This window comes from Macrobrachium nipponense, chromosome 2 (assembly GCF_015104395.2).
Source record: "Macrobrachium nipponense isolate FS-2020 chromosome 2, ASM1510439v2, whole genome shotgun sequence".
NCBI classification, from domain to species: Eukaryota; Metazoa; Arthropoda; class Malacostraca; order Decapoda; family Palaemonidae; genus Macrobrachium; species Macrobrachium nipponense.
This window is the reverse complement of record NC_087201.1, coordinates 119512982-119532809: the sequence shown is the minus strand read 5'-3', so window position 1 is coordinate 119532809 and position 19828 is coordinate 119512982. Positions and strand designations below refer to the sequence as shown.

The 19828-nt window shown below is 44.7% G+C and overlaps 1 protein-coding gene and 1 pseudogene across 1 annotated transcript in view; one reads left to right on the top strand and one right to left on the bottom strand.

The window, feature by feature from the left end:
- The window catches only part of LOC135221288 (transmembrane protein 214-like), a 324587-nt pseudogene that overhangs the window by 43451 nt on the left and 261308 nt on the right, over positions 1-19828 (bottom strand).
- Positions 1-19828, top strand: part of LOC135221583 (transmembrane protein 214-B-like) — a 125121-nt gene that overhangs the window by 675 nt on the left and 104618 nt on the right. The window contains exon 2 of the mRNA XM_064259272.1: positions 1386-1514. Coding sequence (XP_064115342.1) covers positions 1386-1514 — 129 coding nt within the window. The remainder of the gene's footprint in view (positions 1-1385; positions 1515-19828) is intronic.

The window sequence follows — 19828 nt, the reverse complement described above, 5'->3', positions numbered from 1 at the left end:
CAGCTTCTAATCACACACTCTCCAAGCGCGTGTGCCAGGGGCGTTGGGCGATAAGAAGTGTAATAATTGGAGATCATATTAAATTCATATTTTGACTTAAAAACACATCGTTTAATGACAAATTGCCTAGTCTCATATAAGTAAAGTATCTAGATATTATATGCTAACTAGAAGCAAGGCAGTTCGCTCCGAATTGAGTTAAATACGGCGAAATAAAACTTAAACACAGCGAACTAAACTCGTATTCGCCATCAGCTGAATTCCAAACCAAAACATTGACCGCTTTGTTTGTATTTTATGATACAATAATATGAGAATACATACAACGTTGTTGGATACAGTAATGTATAACTTTTTAAAAGATTCACGGGAAAGATGCATATTCATTGTGTTTTTATTTCATAAATATACGTAGCCATCAGTAGCCTGACATCGCTCAAGTAGGTATGACGATGTCGGTCCATATCTGATTCCCTTTTTGTGCCCAATTTTTTTTTTTTTCTACTGATATATTATAGTCAAAATGCATTGAACCTCCAAAATTGGCTTATACTATTAATAAATTACTTAATTATATCGTATATGTAATATACTGTAGGCTAGACTACTGTATTCGTATATATACGATATATGTACCATGATAACATCATCATCATGTATGCGAGGCTAACTTGTTAAATGTTATTCAATTTCTCTTTGTACTGAATTATCATAAGTTAATGTGCATTGAACATAGAGAATTAGCTGAAATTAATCATGACTATGCCATATGTGTATAAAGTATGCTGTGTAGTGTAGGCTAGGCTACCCTATATGTAAAGATGGTGCTGATTACCCTAATGTAGGCTAGGCTAGTATAATATTCTTTCGCTAAATTAACATGGGCCGACTTACGTCCAAATTGATTTATGACTGGTTGGTCATAACCAATTGTGGTTGTAAGTCGACAACTACCTGTATTAAAAAAAAGGCCTTGGAGTCTTGGCTGTATTATATTATGGCATAAATTCTGATTCTCCAAGATCAAGGTAGGAAGAGGTGAAAGTTAAGTGGGAAATTGATACCAGTTCTATTATTCACTCTCAAACGAAATGATAGCCTAGTAACTATGCCAAGGTTGCAGGAAAGTTGGGAGAAAACTTATCTTAAGTACATATTCTGTAGTAAAAATATCTCTCTTGAGTTTTAGAAACTCCATGACTAAGTTTTCATAACAAGAGTGCACCTTAGTAATAAAATATTAAGGATAAATATTTAGTGCTGTATTGTAATTTTTAATGAACAGTGGAACATTTTTTTGGTTACTGACAAACTTTTTTTCAGACAAGTGTTAGAGACCAACATAGTATTCCTTTTATATTGATTTTTATATTTTTGCTTTTCAGCTGTTGCTGTCTACTCTTAGTCAGTGCAGTGACACAGTATTAGCATCTTTCCATAAGCATTGCATTACAAATATGGTACAAGAGCAAATCAAAGGACTAAGCGTTGCAGGTTACAAGTTATTTTTACAGGTACAGTAACCCCTATTTTTGTACAATGCCAAATGTTAATTTTATGCAGTAACATCACTTGGGAGGCTGCCCCCAGGTCAGATCATCTCCCCCCCCAATAAAATTCTGTTTGTCGGTAAACTTTCACTATATTCTTAATCACCTTATATTGATCCCTGTTTTGTGTACAGCTTGTACTCACATGTGGTTGAGAAGGGATTTTTTTTATTTCTTATTTTGTAACGCAATTGACGTATGTGCTGCTAATGATTTTGTATTTTGATCAGATTTGATCCATTCTCTATTTGATCCATTTACTTAGCATTAGAATGTTTTAGCTGAGAAAATATTTTAAATATTTTGAGTTTATTTACAGTTGTGCTATACGTATATTTAATGACATTATATTGTGGTTCTTGTTACCTTTACAACTTATATAGAGCTGATAGATGAAGTAATATGGTGTTAGGTTTTTAACACAAATGACATGTTTGTTCATGATATTTTGATCCAATCCAATATTATCCACTTATGTATGAAGTGATTGAAACTGTAGTTACAGTTTTGAATGAGTGTAATGCAATTTGCTACTGCTGCTTAGAGTTAATTGTCAGGGAGAGGAGATGAAGAGGGAATGGGATTAGTTGAAATTTTTATGAGATTCCAGAGGGCATAAGTCTCTTGTGTTGTTGATGATATGCACTATTCTGATATATTTACATGACAAGGATATTACGCTATACTAGTTGAAAAATAAAACTTGATAAGTAACTTACCAAGTACAATTATATAGCAGTCAGTTTCATTTATTTTGCAGCAGTTTAAATTCAGATTTCATGGTAGCGACATTGATATTCTGTGTTCTGTGTAGGTGACGCCAGTCTCACCCCCTAACGAGAAGGTTAGGAATGACTCAGCAGATAATACTCATTCCTTTTTGGCTGGTTACATATTTACTGGACTTTGGTATCCAAGCTGAAAGTTGAGTAGCTTCAACCAAAAGCTTTCGGATGAGTTTTCTTGGTTTTGTTGTTTCTTACTGGAGTAGTACATCAATAGTTAATTGCAGACTATGTTGTAAATATTGGTTGGTCAAACCGATGTTCACGTTTGTTAAGGACCTGATATTGTTCGATAATGCTGTTTCAGTTGCAAACTTACAATCTTTTGATTAACATCTTTAAGATTAGTAATGTACCAATGTAAAATGTAACAGAGTTGATAGACAAATAGTGTAATAATGTACACATTGCATTTGCTACCATCTTTATTGAGTAGTGTAGTAATGTAAACATTGCATTAGTTACCAGACTGATTTTAGTGTTGGATTTTAATTCTGCAAGGTACCTTTGCAGGATTAGTATTTAGTGTATGTTAATCAAGTTCTGATTTTAGTTTTTCACCCCTTTCGCTAAATAACGAATTTGCAGTCTATTGCTTGCTAATGCAGCAAAATTGCAGTAAATCTAAACACATCACTCTTTCGTTTCCAGAATTGTTTAAGTGAAAAGGTATAATGGAGTAGGAGAGAATTTCAGTTATGATGGTCTTTCAAAGGATGGTCTAGGCAAGATCCCAGTAAAAGCAGGAATAAAATTATGAAATATAAGAAGCACTTTATATTGAAAAACATACAAGGGTCCACCAGAGAGGGAATCGTCCCTGTGGAGGGCTGTACATGAAACCAATCAAAGGGAACAAAGTAAATATTGCATCATTGATGCTTACACTGAGCTTGGATCAACACCGATAGCTAATAGTTAGCCTGACAACATCGTACGACTGTCCCCAGAGCTACTAGCTCACCTGGTGCCGAACTAATACCTGGTTGATCCTGTCTTTAATCATATGCTTGACTCATGATTAAGTCATGCATTTATCATACAGGTAACTGAGAACCTTTGTCCAACTGAGAACCATTGTCCAGGTGTTTTTCCTAAATAACTTTTTTCTGTTACTTAGCCATAGTATACTTTACATCCCTATCTAATTTTTGGCAGCATTCTTTATTACTTATATTAGAAAAAAAGTATATTCATAAGAGTAAAATAAAGCGGCCGAAGCCAGTGGTGGAACATACTAATTTATGAGTTTAAAGTTATACATGACATAAACATATGATGTACCTTCTCCTCCCACAAGGTGATGAGGACAAACAGCTGTCTCTGAAATTCTGAATGAATATTAGTACCTTGTCAAGGCTTCAAGAATGGCGGCTATGATAAGTCATTGTCCCTGTGGTTGCAGAACAGCTTTTGTGATTCGACTTGCACAATTGTTTAAAAGTGAGGAGACCCGTGGCAAACCCTATGTAAGCTTGAACTTGTAAATGAATAATAGGGCCCTTTTTTGGATAAGGACTACACTCCAATATCCAAGGCTACTACTACTACTACTATTACTACTAAAAAGTAACAAACAGCTGTCTCTGAAATTCTGAATGAATATTAGTACCTTGTCAAGGCTTCAAGAATGGCGGCTATGATAAGTCATTGTCCCTGTGGTTGCAGAACAGCTTTTGTGATTCGACTTGCACGATTGTTTAAAAGTGAGGAGACCCGTGGCAAACCCTATGTAAGCTTGAACTTGTAAATGAATAATAGGGCCCTTTTTTGGATAAGGAGTACACTCCAATATCCAAGGCTACTACTACTACTACTATTACTACTAAAAAGTGTAAGCAAGGAGTATTGTTTGTTTGTTCATGAAAACTTACCTGTCAGATATATATATAGCTGTATTTTTCCGAATCCGACAGAAATTTAACACTTACGACACACGCAGTGGGAGTCAGTGGTTAGTACCCATTCCCGCCGCTGGGAGGCGGGTATCAGGAATCATTCCCATTTTCTATTCATAATTTTTCTGTCGCCGGTGCTGGAAACACCTGTTTGCAGCACCTCCGTCCAGATTTTGGAAACTTACTAGCTACTTGAGTATCCCTTTTGGTTTTTCTTTGGTATCTGAATTGGATCGGTGGCTTGGCACACGTTGACTTTGGTTTGAATTGATTTGTATTGAATTTTCTTTGATCAAGATGTCAGGGTCTAGTTCTACTAGCGCTAGATTTTGTTCGATGGCTGAATGTAGAGGTAGGCTACTGAAAGCTTCAGTAGACCCACATTCTGTTTGTAAAGTGTGCAGGGGGAATGAATGTACGTTTGAAAGTCGTTGTAAGGAGTGTGAAAGACTAACAGAGTCGGAATGGAAGGCGTATGAAACCTATCTTAAGAAACTTGAACGAGATAGGTTAAGGAGGTCTTCCTCCAGGAGTGTTTCAGGTAGGCAAGATTTAAAATTATTCTCCTGCTAACCCTCCTTCTGTAGATTATGTCTACCCCTGTAGTGTTGCCTCCGGCCCCTGAGACAGTGTCGGTTAGAAGGTAATACGTTATCGCTAATTCTTGAATCGATTCGTAACTTAGAATCAAAAGTGTTAGCTCTGGAGAGCAAAAGTGAAGAAAAGTGCAGTGAAAGTGCCCCTTGTGTAGTGGAGGGTGCGTCAGATCGGCCTCATTTCGCCTCTAGACCTAGACCTCTGCTTGACTCCCAGATTACGGGGAGAGAGCATGTCGAAAGTCGAAGGAGGGTTACGAGAACCCCCACCGATCTGGCGTGCCTTCGGCAGCTTCTGACGAACATACCCAGACTGCCAAGGAGCGTGCGCGTGCACGTCTTCTCAAGGAGTGCTTTTCTTCTTCTGAAGCTTCCTCCCCGCGCAAGGGGTGGAGCTTCATACCGCATCACGTCCGCTGAAAAGGACGGCTCGCGTTCGGGACGCTTCACGTCCAAGTTGTTCTCCGGAACTTTGCTCGTCGCCTGATAGTGCGTTTTGCTGCTTTTCCTCGCAGAAGAAGCGTAAGGATTCGTCGGAGGCGGAGTCTTCCCTAGATGTTTCTTTCGAGCGCCGCAGTCGCTCTAAGGTGCGTGAAGCGGCGGTTCCTGGGAGTAGCAGAAGGCGTCCCCTCGCCGCTCTCCTGCTCAACAGGATCAGCCCCTCCCCAGAAAAGGAGGCTTCACCTACAAGCAAGATTCTTCAGTCTCTTCAGCAGCAACTTGCGAGATGTTTTTCCTTCGAGAAAGACTGCTCCACGTCGCCGTAAGGATGACAACCTTCCTGTGAAGAGGTCGAGGCGTTCTCCCTCTCCCTCTCCTCGCTCGTCTCTCTCTCCGTTTGAGTCTCCCTCTAGAGTTAGTCCTGCTCCCCAGCAACTTTCTAGAGGAGGCGAGAAATTCGTTTCTCGCTCTCGTGAAGCGGTTGTTTCCGCTGATACGAAACTTGTGGATAAGAAGCGAGTTTCCTTAGATGCAGAACGCGCTTCTGCGAAAGTCAAACGCGCTTTAGTGGACGCCGAACGTGACTCGGTGCAAGTTTCGCGAGCGCCAGTGGACGCTCAGCGAGTGTTAGTGGACGCTCGGCGCGCACCAGTGGACGCTCGGGCGCGCACCACAGTGGACGCTCGGCGCGCATCAGTGGACGCTCGGCGAGCATCAGTGGACGCTCGGCGTCGCGCACCTGTGGACTCTCAGCGCGCACAAGTGGACGCCAGGTGTACACCTGTGGAGTTTGAGCGCGCTTCTGTCGGCGCAGTAGATTGGCTTCGGACGCAAAACGCGCGCATACGGACGTCAGTTTTCCACTTCCGCAAGCACAAGCGGAGGCGGGAACTCTTCCTGTTCGCCGTTCTTTCTCTTTTGAGAAAGCTCAGGACTCTTCTTTACTTCCTCCGACTTCTCCAGTGTCTGAAGAGGAAGTTAGTGACGCTTTCGTCGAAGTGGACGAAGAACAGCACTTGGCTCCAGTTTCGACGGACTACAAGGTTTTGACTCGTTTACTTCAGTCAGTCTTTGCAGACACCTTCCAACCTGAAGCTCCACGTACTCCTCCCTCTCAGTTTTCGTCTTCCAAAGCTGCTAAGATCTCGGGCTTTGTGAGGATGAAGAAGTCGCTTTCTACGAAGCAAGCTTTAGAAAGGTCCATGATTGGATGGAAAAAGAGGAAAGCTTCAGGCAAGACTTCTTTCGCTTTACCACCTTCAAGACTTGGTGGCAAAGCCGGTATGTGGTATGAGACGGGAGAAAACGTCGGAGTTAGCTTCCAGCCTCAGCTCAAGGGAGACTTTGGTAGCATTGTAGACGCCACCAGAAGATCTTTTTTGTCTTCCTCGAAGGTCTCGTGGACACATAGCGAGTTAGACTTTCACCTTAAAGGCCTCTTCAGGACACTAGAGGGCTTTAATTTCTTGACTGGTGCTGGGGTTATTGGAATGCCAGGTCCAGGAGTTTCTGATTCCATCACTCTGGGGAGCTGTCCAGTGTATTGTCTTGCATGGACAAGGCCGTCAGGGATGGTTCTGAGGAATTGGCTGCCCATTTCAGCACGGGACTGCTTAAGAAAGAGCACTTTTTTTCTTTGCAATTTCACTGCAAAGTCGGTCTCACCAGCGCAAAAAGCGGATCTTCTTTTCGCGCTTTCTCAGAACATCTCTTCCCCCAGTCTATGGTAAAGGGACATAGCCAGCCAGTTCTCCAGGAGAAAGCAACTTCAAGACCTTCTGGCTCAGTCTTCTAGGAAGCCTGCTACTTCTTCGGCTTCTGGTCCTCTGCTTTGAAGAAGTCGAAGCCCTTTTCGACCCGCTTCTTCCTCGAAGCCAGCCCCTCGAGGAGAGGCTCTTTCAGAGGCAAGACTCCCGCTCCTTCCAAGAGCAAGAAGTGAGAGGGAAGTCCTTCAGACACCGGTAGGAGCCAGACTTCTACATTTCGCGGAAGCTTGGGAAGAGAGAGGTGCCGACGCTTGGTCTCTGGACATCGTCAAGAAGGGGTACAGAATTCCTTTCCTGTCGTTACCCGCTGTCTTCGACACCAAAGGCTTTGTCTCCGTCGTATCAGGGAGAAAAACAGACAGTGCTTCACGATCTATTAGATCAAATGATCGAGAAGCAGGCAGTGGAACAAGTCTTCGACCGGAGTTCTCCGGGGTTCTACAACCGTCTGTTCCTAGTGCCGAAGCAGTCAGGGGGGTGGCGCCCCGTTCTGGATGTCAGCAGTCCTGATCGCTTCGTTACCAAGCAGAAGTTCAAGATGGAGACACCTCAATCCGTGTTGCAGCTTTAAGACCGGGGGATTGGATGGTCTCGTTAGACCTTCAGGACGCATACTTTCACGTCCCCATCCATCCCCGTTCAAGGAAATACCTGCGGTTTGTCCTGAAAGGGGAGTTTGTTCATGAAACTACCTGTCGATATATATATCGCTGTATTTTCTGAAGTCCGACAGAATTTTAAAAACTTCCGACACACCGCAGTGGTCGGCCAGGTTGGTTAGTACCCATTCCCGCCGCGTGGGAGGCGTGGTATCAGGAACCATTCCCATTTTCTATTCATAATTTTTCTGTCGCCGGTGCTGAAAACACCTGTTTTTCAGTACCTCCGTCTTAGGATTTTTGGAAACTTCATTGCCCTAAGTATCCTAATTGTCTTTTGATTTAGTTACTTGGATTTGTGGCTAGGCATACGTTATCTTAAATTGATTTGAATTTGATTCATTTTTGCTTAAAATATCTGAATCTAGTTAGGCTAGTTTCAGACGGGGTTGTCTCGCAAAGATAGGGTGTGGCTACCGAAAGCTTCGGTAGATCCGCACTTGGTATGTACGAGGGGGTATGGGTCTTCCTTCTTTGTTGAGATTTGTCATGTAAGGAGTGTGAGACTTTGTCTATTCCGTAAGGAAGACGTATGATTCGTATGTACGCAATTAATCAGTAAACATGTCTAAATTCCGTAAGGAAGACGTATGATTCGTATGTACGCAATTAATCAGTAACGAAAAAGTCAGGGTAGTGAACCTGCTAACCTTCCTGAGACTTTATTTTGCCTAACCTGTAGTATGGCCTATGGGCTATGAATATGTCTACGAGAGGTGCTCGCTCTTCTCATTGCTGTGAAGTGTCTTACTTCTGTAATTGTACTCCTAACCCTGCAGTATTGCCTTCGGGCCCTAAGCAGTGTCTGTAGAGGAATTGCCCTTTCTCTTATACTCTTTCGATTCGTAACTTAGAATCGAAAGTGCTTGCTTTAGAGAGTAAAAGTGAAGTGCAGAAGTGCAGTGATACCCCTTGTGTAGTGGAGGGTGCGTCAGATCGGCCTCGTTTCGCCTCTAGGCTGGACCTCTGCTTGACTCCCAGGACCTGGGGAGGGAGCATGTCGAAAGCCGAAGGAGGGTTACAAGGAACCCCCACCGATCTGGCGTGCCTTCGGCAGTTACTGATGAAAATCCCCAGACTGCCAAAGTCTGTGCGCGTGCACGAATCCTGAAAGTTTGCTTCTCGTCCTCCGAAGCGTCCTCTCCGTGCAGGGTTGGAGCTTTCGGAAGGACTCGCGCCCTCTAAATAGAAGCTTTATAGAAGAGGACGCTTCACGTCCTCTCTCTCTCTCGTTATGCGTTTTCAGTGAGAAGTAAGAAGGCGAACGTCGCCTGAACTCGTGTCCGTCTTTCCACCGAGAAATACGTAAAAAGAAGTCATAGTAGTCAGGAAGCTTTTGAGAGCGGACGCCTGGACGCTCGGATGGACTCCAGGCGCGCGCGAGTGCACGCCAAGCGCGCTCCGTGCGCGCCAGTGGACGCCGAGCGTGCTCCAGTGGACGCCGAGCGCGCTCCAGTGGACGCCGAGCGCGCTCCAGTGGACGCCGAGCGTGCACCAGCGCACGCCAGGTGTGTCGCCTGGCTGAACGTTTCTGTTGAACTCTTCAAGCTCTTGTTTCAGATTTGGGCCTAAAGAATTTTTACCTCTACCTTCGGTGATACCTTCTACCTCACATGCAAAGAATGTGAAGTAGGCAGTGCTTTGGCGGAGGGAAGCTTAAAGTGAACAGACAACTTCTTCTTCGAAACCCAGCAAGACTCGGGTTTTCGTGAATTCAAGAGGTCTCTGTCATTAATATTGCTTTTCGCATAGGTGGATGGAGTTAAGGAAGATCTCGTTTGCTCTACCGCAACCTTTGCCATTCTGCCAATAAATTTAAGTTGCCACTACCGCAGTCAAGACTTTGCGCTAAGGCAGTTACGGGTTATGTAAGGCTCGATGTCCTGCACGTCAGGACTATCGGCAACGTTCAGTAGGATTCTTGCAAAGGCACTCATCAAAAGGACGCTCTTCAGGAAAGCGCAAGACAGGACTTCCTTTGCCATACTGCCAATAATTTTAAGCTTTAGCAGGCATTAGTTGTGATACGGAGAGGAAGCTGGTTGGAGAGTTTCTTCCTCTTCCCAGGATAATTTTCCAAGCTTTTTACCCCATCTGAAAGGGTTTTTGGTTTTTCAGATGATAGATTTTGTTAGTTTCTAGTCGGGACTACGCTGCCGAATTGAACATCGTCGACCTACTTGCCGTAAGCCCAGTCTCTTAACAGGATTCTTGCCCCTTCCTCGTTTGAGACGGGGAATCGGAAAAATTAAATGCTCGACTCCCTGGATTACGTTTTGTCAATTCAGTGACTTTCCCCCATTGACAATATACTTTCGTTTTGTCAAGTAAGTGGGTAGCCCCTCTTTGACAAATATCTCTTTGTCCCGTAAATGGGTTAGTTCTCATGACAAACATCTCATTAACTTGATATTGCGTAAGCGAATAAGCTCTTATTGACAAGATCGGAAGAGCTCTCATTCGTCATTCGCAGACTCGTACAAGAAATAGACTTGTAGACTACGTCAATGAACGCTTATGTCCAATACATAAGAAGCTTGAGCTGACTGCTTCGACTGCTTCGATTCTCTTAAGTTTTGTTCATGAAACTTGCCTGTCAGATATGTATGTAGCTGTATTTCCGAATTCAGCTATATATATGTCTGCCAGGTAAAGTATGGAACAAACTTTATTGTGATATAATTTCATTTTTTGCCTTGCGTTATTTTACTTCTGGTTGGTTCAAGTCATATACGCTTGCTGTAGTTACCTCTTCGATGGCAACCGAGAGGTCTGTTGTCTATTTTTAAGGACATTTAATCGTTACTCCCTGCAGCCTAACAGGAGTTTCCGATTTATCTTTTACCGTTGTATGGTAGTGTTCTGACGACACAAACGCATAATATTTAGCGTTTTCTGTTTCGCTTAAATATACCAGCTTGAGAGTCTTTCTGCTCAAAAAAATAACGGACCTATTTCTTCGTAGAATAGGGTAGCTGGCAACCCAGACATAAGTTTAAGAGACGACGTTCGTAAGCTGGCTTGCTGCTGCTGTCACGCTGTCTGTCCTCCAGGTCCAACCGAGCCAGTATTCAGTGACAGATCGTGCGCTGTCATGCGCGGTAGTTTACGTCTCTCTCTCCTGCGGGTGATTGACTGACTAACCGTATCTCTGTGCTGACGGTTACGTCTTCTCCTGCGGGATTGACTGACTACTGTATCTGTCCTACCAATCACGGACTTTAGCCTAAGATTGAGGGGATTTCTTACGTGAATGAATAAACGTTGCATTCGTTTTTGCCCCGTTACTATGTTCAACAGAGTTATCTCTTAATCCTTTCGGTGCTCATTACCGCACGGTATGGAACTACGAGTCTACCGCAACATTGCCCACTTTATTTGCTCTCCTGCTTAGGCAAAAAGCGCAGCCTTATTTAGGGAAGTAAGCATACTCGTTGGAGGGAATGGATGAGCTTGCTGGGGACCATTTCCTTCCTGAAGAAGTTTGTTTCCCCGAATAGACTGCAATTCAGACCACAGTTTTTTCCTACCGGGAAACTGAAATATTATTCAAGATCTAGCAATGATTCTGAACATCTTCTCCAGTGCGTCTATCACATGAGGTGATAGAAAGAAGGTGCCGGACATCTGGATAGGGTTTCAGATGTCCTGGATCTTAATCTGAAAGAAGTAAAAGCGATTCGGTAGTCCCTCCAGTCCTCGAAACGAGTTTTTGGGAACCAGTGGTCCAGATCAACTCTGATATTCCACAGCTCTCTCATATCTTAAGAAGTATCTTCTCTCGGTCCTGTTCGAGTTTACGAGAAAGAGCCTATTATAACAACAGGCTAAAATGTAACGATCCTCTACAGGTTCGTTACAGGATTGCAAAAGTCCGTACGAATCGTCTCGATCGACGGCAGCAATTATTCACTTCCGAGTGGAATCTTTCTTTAGAAGTAAGTTGAGAGTTGTAGACTTTAGGGACGCCCTTTCATTCTCTCTTTCGATATGTTGAGGACGAAGAGGCGGCTTCTTCTCTGCTCCCTTATTCTCGATCCGGGATCGGTACCATTAAACGCCATCCTATGATATTGAACGGGGATGGATGTTTTAGTCTCTTTTTCCCCTTTTTCAATCGCTTAGGAAATGTAATAAGAGGATTTATGACGTCACAGGGAGCGACATGACGCTGATCGCCCCATGTTGGCCTCAGAATTCTGGATTCACAGAGGTCACATATTCCTAGTTCACTTTCCAAGGACCTTTTCCGAGAGAGTCGGTCTACTCTAACTCGAAAGGTACCTATAACCTCTCCGCTCTGAGTCTGACTACGTTCAGACTATCGAGAGGTTGACAGGAATAAGATTACCGTCTTCCTTTTCCGTCTGAAGAATGGGATAAGCTGGCAGTCACAACTATTAAAGATATGCAAATATGTTGTTGACGGCCTTTGGGCTCAGAGATTTGCGTCTGTCAAACAACAAAGCCCTTCACGATTTTTGAGTTCTGTGGAATCTCGAAACTCGCTCACCATCTACTTTTTGTCTCACCTGTTTTCTCGGAGTCAGACACTCGTGCGAGATCAGGCGCCATATAGTAGCCCTGAGTTTTCTTGTTGACGAGTCAGTTGCGTTTATACACCCCCGATGATCGTGTAACATGAGACCAGGTTGGACTGTCAGGCATTCTTCCTTCGGGACTGAATCGCCTTTTTGCTCCTCGCTCCTTTCTCCTGGCACCAGAAGCTCGAGTCAGTGATTCGCTGACGACGTTGGGTTGCGTTGATACACACCCCCAAGGTTTGCTTAGATTGAATCGCCCAGGCAGTCCAGACACTCATTCTTCAGCGAAGAATAGTGCCTTATGGTCTTCAGGGTACAGCCTTGCTGTCCTTGATTCCGTCTGACCTTGTCAACTGGTCGGTCACCTGACTTTGGTACAGACGGACTGACTGTGCATGTCCAGATCGAAGCTTTCAATATGGAAACTTAGACGTAGTCTGAAGTTCTTGATGTTAAAGCATTTCGAACCTCGCCTACCTGTTAACTTTTTGCATGTGATCATGGAAGGCCTTCTTCTAACCACCCTAGATACGACAAAGAGGGTTAGTGAAATTTAAGCCATCGTCACAAGTTTTGGCTTTAGAGAAGACAAGGCGGTGTGCTCTCTAAGCCTTCCGTTGTGGCCTAAGAATGGAAACCCGTTTTGTCCTCGGTTTGGGCCAGAAGCTTGGAAGCAAGGATGGCACAAGTTAGTGGGCAGGAGCCAGAGAGAGTCCTGTGCCCTGTCGGTCTCTCAAGTTTTATCTACATAAAACTCAAGAAAGTCGAAGTCATTCGGGCAATCTGCAGTGTTCCGAAAAAGACCAGACTTGCCCATATCGAAGAACAGCCTGGCTTTAGTGTTAAGGAGTTCTTTCAAAAATGCTCCTTCATTGTGTTTGCACAAAGATTTGAAATCTTTTTATCTAAATGCTCACGAGGTGAGGGCGCGGCCTCGGAAGCATTTCAACAGAGCATGGCACTCAGTAACATCCTGTACCATGTTTTAGCGAAGCAACTCTGTGTTCACTTCACACTCCCTGCGAGATGTGAAGATGGCATATGGAGATCTGCTGCTCGCTAGGGCCATACGTGTCTGCAGACACAATCTTGGGGGCAAGAAGTACCAACTCATCCTATCCTGTAGAAAATGGTTAGGAAGAGCTCTTAATTTAGTTGATGAGTCGCCGACAACGGCGACTTCTTAACTCTTAAGCCTTAGTTTAAAACACCTTAACTTTGGCTAGGTTGGTCAGGTGGATGATATATATATATAATATATATATTTATTTTACTTCTTAGCCCTCATGGTATGGTCAATATGGTCTAGTCACGTCGTGGTCTCGCCCCTGTTGACAGATCATCTGGAGTGCACCAGCTATATAGGTCTCTACCTCGCTGGCAACTCTAGTAGCACAAGCAGACTTACGTGGCAGTAACCACGAAGCCAGCTATGCTAACAGGTGGAACCAAGATGTAAATCATCTGCATGCATTTGTTTCTCAAAATCCTTCTATTCTGTCCCTTCCCACCTCCAAAGGTGGGATTCAGCTATATATATATCTGACAGGTAAGTTTCATGAACAAAATGATATTGTTATGATACAATAAAGTTTGTTCATACTTACCTGGCAGATATATATAATCAAGTACCCACCCACCTCCCCTCAGGGGACAGTGGAAATAAAAAATTATGAATAGAAAATGGGAATGGTTCCTGATACCCGCCTCCCAGCGGCGGGGAATGGGTACTAACCACCTGGCCGACCACTGCTGTGTCGGAAGTTTTTAAAATTCTGTCGGACTTCAGAAAATACAGCTATATATATCTGCCAGGTAAGTATGAACAAACTTTATTGTATCTTAACAATATCATATTTTCCAATTCAGGGCACTCTGCTTCGGTCTCAGCACGGCGCCGATGGTGTTCACCGTTCTTATGAAGAACGTTGCGAGGTGGCTCCATCTTGCGGATATAAGGATCTCTCTCTACCTAGACGACTGGCTTATTCGAGCCTCATCGCCAGACAGGTGTCTGAAGGACCTGCACACGACTCTGTCCGTTAGCGAAGTCCCTGGGACTTCTGGTCAATCTCGAGAAGTCGCATCTGACTCCTTCTCAATCCTTAGTCTATCTGGGGATTCAGATGGACTCAGTGGCTTTTCGGGCTTTTCCGTCCCAGGGGCGACAACTTCAATGCCTGGACAAAGTGTCGGCCTTTCTGGGGAAGGAAACATGCTCGGTGAGGGAATGGATGAGTCTGCTGGGGACCATTTCCTCACTGGAGAAGTTTGTTTTCTCTGGGAAGGTTGCACCTCCGACCACTTCAGTTTCTTCCTCTCAAGCAATTGGTCACGCAAACAGGATCTAGAAGAGGTCTTGCTTTTTGACGGGAAGAAGTGAAAAAGCACCTCAAATGGTGGTTGGATCCAAAGAAGCTTGCGGAAGGTCTTTCGCTCAAGCTTCGGAAACCCCGACCTAGTGTTGTTTCTCCGACGCGTCCTCCACCGGTTGGGGAGCAACACTGGGAGGGAGAGAAGTGTCAGGCACCTGGAGAGGGGAACAGGTGTCCTGGCACATCAATCTAAAAGAACTCTCAGCGGTTTACCTCGCTCTGAGGTTCTTCGAGGAGGAAGTCTCCAGCAAAGTGGTTCAGATAAACTCGGACAACACCACAGCCTTGGCATACCTCAGGAAACAGGGGGGAACTCACTCTCATTCTCTGTTCGTCATCGCGAGGAATATCCTGATGTGGGCGAAGGCGCAAAACGTCACGATTCTGACAAGGTTTGTGTCAGGCGTGGAAAACGTGCGAGCGGACCTTCTCAGTCGGCAAGGACAGCTTCTGCCGACGGAATGGACCCTTCATCAGGAAGTATGCCAGGCGCTATGGAAGCTGTGGGTCCGTGGGGACGTTCCTCATGGTGGACGTTTTCGCAACTTCCCGAACGAAGAGACTTCCGCTGTATTGCTCCCCAGTTCTGGACCCGGGAGCAGTGGCAGTAGACGCCCTAACTGTGGAATTGGTCGGGACTAGACGTTTACGCTTTTCCCCCATTCAAAATACTCGGGGAAGTAATGAGGAAGTTCGCTGCATCAGAAGGAGCGAGAATGACCCTCATCGCCCCCTTCTGGCCAGCGGCCGACTGGTTCACGGAGGTTGATGTCCTTCCTAAATAGACCTTTCCGAGGACTCTGCCCCTAAGGAAAGATCTACTCAGACAGCCCCACTTCGAGAGGTTCCCACAAAAACAAAAATCCCCTCTCTGAGTCTGACTGCGTTTCAGACTATCAAGAAGTTGGCCAGAGCGAGGGGTTTTTCAAGACCTGTGGCAACGGCGATTGCCAACGCAAGGAGGCCCTCCTCAGTCGCAGTTTACCAATCAAAGTGGGCTGTCTTAGAAGTTGTTGGTGCAAAAGGAAGGGCATTTTCCTCCACCTCAACCTCTGTGAGCCAGATAGCAGATTTCCTTCTTCATCTTAGGAAAGAAGCGAAACTAGCCGTTCCCACGATTAAAGGCTACAGAACGCGTGCTTTCTGTGGTCTTCAGACATAGAGGACTCGACTTAGCGAATGATAAAGACATTCATGATCTCATTAGATCATTTGGAGACTGTGAAAGTTCCTCCAACCTAAGGTAGCCATCGTGGAACTTAGACGTGGTACTGAAGTTCCTCATGTCGAGTTCAATTTGAACCGCTCCATTTAGCCTCGCTTAGGAATCTTACTAAGAAGACTATTTTTCCTAACCGCTCTGGCGACGGCGAAGAGGGGTTAGCGAAATTCAAGTCATAAGCAAGCATATTGGGTTCAAGGATCATAGTGGCAGTTTGTTCCTTAAGTCCTACGTTTCTTGGCAAGAACGAGAAACCCCCTTCCAACCCTTGGCCGAGAACGTTCGAGATCAAGGGGTTGTCGGAGCTAGTGGGACCTGAAGCTGAGAGAGTCCTGTGCCCTGTCAGGGCTCTCAAGTTTTATTTGCAGAGAACTAGAGCATGCAGAGGTTCTTTCGGAGAACTTGTGGTGCTCTGTGAAAAAAACCAGATCTTCCGATGTCGAAGAATGCACTGGCGTTCTTCTTAAGAAGTACGGTTAAGGAAGCCCATGACAAAGTGTGGTGAAAGTGACATGGAGCTTCTGAAAGTGAAAGCCCACGAGTTGAGGGCTATTGCTACTTCGGTGGCTTTTCACAAGAATATGGCAATCAAAGACATTTTGAGCGCCACTTATTGGCGAAGCAATTCGGTGTTCGCTTCACACTACCTGCGGGAGGTGAAAGCAACATACGAAAATTGTTACTCGCTAGGACCATACGTCGCTGCAGACACTGTTTTGGGGGCAGGAGGTAGCGCTCATCCTATCCTTTAATGGTTTAGGGGAGTTTTAACTTGTGTTATGGTTGTGGGGTTGACCGCCTGCGGCGGATCTCCCTTCCATTAGCTTAGTCTATGTGGGATACTTTTGGTAGGCTACGCCAGGTGGTTTGGTTTTACTTCGTTGCCCTCATTTGTATGGTCTATGGTCTAGTCACGTCGTGGTCTCGCCCCTGTTGACAGATCATCTGGAGTGCACCAGCTATATAGGTCTCTACCTCGCTGGCAACTCTAGTAGCACAAGCAGACTTACGCGGCAGTAACCTCGAAGTCAGCTATGCTAACCAGGTAAGGAATCAAGATATCAATTATCTGCATATATATGTTTTCCTAAAATCTTCTATTCTGTCTACTCCACCACCAAAGGTGGGATTCAGCTATATATATATCTGACAGGTAAGTTTCATGAAACAAAATGATATTGTAATGATACAATTAAGTTTGTTCATACTTACCTGGCAGATATATATAATCAAGTACCCACCCACCTCCCCTCAGGAGACAGTGGAAATAAAAAAAACAAATTATGAATAGAAAATGGGAATTATTCTGATACCCGCCTCCCAGCGGCGGGAATGGGTACTAACCACCTGACTCCACTGCGTGTGTCGTAAGTGTTTAAATTTCTGTCGGATTCGGAAAAATACAGCTATATATATATCTGCCAGGTAAGTATGAACAAACTTAATTGTATCATTACAATATATATTTTGTTGTTGCCAGAGACCTAGAGGTTGAGACTTTTTTACAAATAGCCAATTATCCATCGAGAAGGAGGCAAGTTAATGACATCATAAGTTATGTCATTATACCTTCGAAAGACATTCCTGTGAGTTTGCTGGCGATGTCAGCAAGAAGTCGGTGTCACTCTGTGACACATTGTCATCTTTGTCAGGTACGTTGATAAAATTTTATTCTGGAAAAACACCAGGACACCGGCTGTGACTTTCGTAGTAGTTGTGGCCGAGCTGCTATAGCACCCATGACATTGGTGCTGAGTGCCAATGGGGAGCCGAGAAAGCGCCCAGTGGGAGCTGAGTGCTCAATATATGGTAGTACGTATAAGTTACATAGGTACTGTCTACAGCTTGAATTGTTTTCCTGTGATACATGGCCGATGAGCGCCAGATAACACTGTGGCAGATCCTTGTGCTTTTCTCTCCTGCTACTAGCCCCTTCGTTTTATCCACTTGCTCCAGCGCCTGGCTCCCTCACTTCCTTCCTGTACCTTTTTTAGGGTTAGCAGTGTTAACCCAATGATAGTGAAGTTCAAGGGAGATCAGGGGTTACACGTATAGTCCCCCCCCCCCCCCCCCAAACCTGTTGCCGGTCCCAGGTATTGACAAACAGCACTGGAAATGTGTATTGCTGTATGTGTAGTGGAGGATGTGGCTATCCGGCCCTTTTGGCGGATATCCTATCCCAGTCCCTGTCAGACTCCCGTAAACCATGGTTGAGGCATACTGTTTGTCTATGGGGTCCATAGTGGTTTGCCCCCAGATAGTTAGTTACCCATCAGTTAGACCTGTTGTCTGCAGGTTTTGATGGACAACCATTGAAAAGGAGTTTATAAAATGTGTGCTTGCTCTGAGTTCTTATGTTATGGATCCCAGCGTGAAGAAATTAAGGATGCTGATGTGGGCAAGAAGTTCTTTCAGGATCCTAGTGTAGACTAGTGGCACTGCTGGCATTTTTTGGATTTACTTGTTTGTTGAAAAGGCATATCTCCCAATTTTTGGTGCACTAATAGTTGTTGCCTGTCTGCTGAATTCTAAGCACCCTAGTTCTGAGCACCCCTGTTCTGAGTTCCCAAGACTCGTTGGACAACCACTGGAAAGGTGTTCAAGTGGTTCAGACTCTTGTGTGAGTTGGGAACTTAGTCAGCACTTCCGGGGTGCTTCTAGACCATTGAAAAGGTCTTCAAATGTAGGCCAAGTATCTCCACTCCCTCGTAAACAATACAGGGAACGAGAACGTAGTCCTGAACCAAGTTGCAGTTTTGGGATAGCACAGGTGCCCAGGTGTCTCCAGTATATGTAGCTCCTAAGCTGTCTTACTATAAGAAGAGTTCTAATTACCCAGTAGAGTTGGATCTCATAGTGGATCCCAAGTACCCACTGGGAACCAAGAGTCTAGTGGCAGCTTAAAACACAGAAGTACAGAGTGCATAGTGGCTCCCAAGCTCTCAGTGGGAGTGGAGTGCCCTGTGGATTCCAAGTGCTCAATGGGAACGGATCATCCACTGTTAACCAAGCATCCAACGAAGTCTGAATGCCCAGCAGCCTGGGGGTTCCAAGCACCCAGTGGCTTCTAAACATATTGTGTTTTCTGGGTATCCAGTAATTGCTGAGTGGAAGTGGGAATTGAGTGCTTAGTAGACTCTGAGCACCCGGTGGGATCCAAGCACCCATTGGGTACAGACATGCTAGTGGTAAACAGCATTCAGTGTTAGTGTCTCTGATTGGGGAGTATTCATATTCACTGTTGTCGGATGATTCATCAGTGGATTTTAAAAAATCCATGCGACATGTTAGTGCTGTACCGCTGCTTGTTAGCATATTGCAGGCACCAGATAAGCATTTGGCGCCTACTAATGTAGGTCTTGCTCCCTCAGACTCAGGAGTGTAGGACTCTATCCAACTTCATTTGGATAATATTCTGACACTGAAAGAAGCCCCCGATTGTGCCTTAGATCCCAGGAGATCAACTGGATTTAGACCCTTCTTCAGTGTATTGGGAGGAGGAGGTCTTTGAGCAACCTGCTTCTGCTTATGTTTCTCTTTTAAAGTATTTTTAGTGTTGTTACCCATCATTGTAACAACCGACGGAGGCCGTTAGACTACAAGATGGTATACATTCCTATTCCTCAGAGAAGAGAGATGTGGGCAAGGCTGTATATTTTGTTCTCCCTCTCGTCTCTCTAAGAGGACATGTCTATCGAATGCCACCTGAGAGGTGCCATTCAGACACGACCACAGTTCTAATGTTTTATGTAAGAAAGGTTCTACCCCACATCTTCATTTTCTTTACAAAGAGTACTGTTTCTGTGGAAGGGTCAATCAAGCCTTCTTTTCACTCGATTGATGCATAGAACATGAGTCTTATCAGACATATTGTGATATCAGGAGGGGACAGTTGATTCCCTGTGCTGGGATCTGTGGAATCTATGGGACGAACCTATCTGAGGCTTGTTTGCCTCTTCAAGGAAATCATGGGCTCCTCCTTTTGTGGCCAG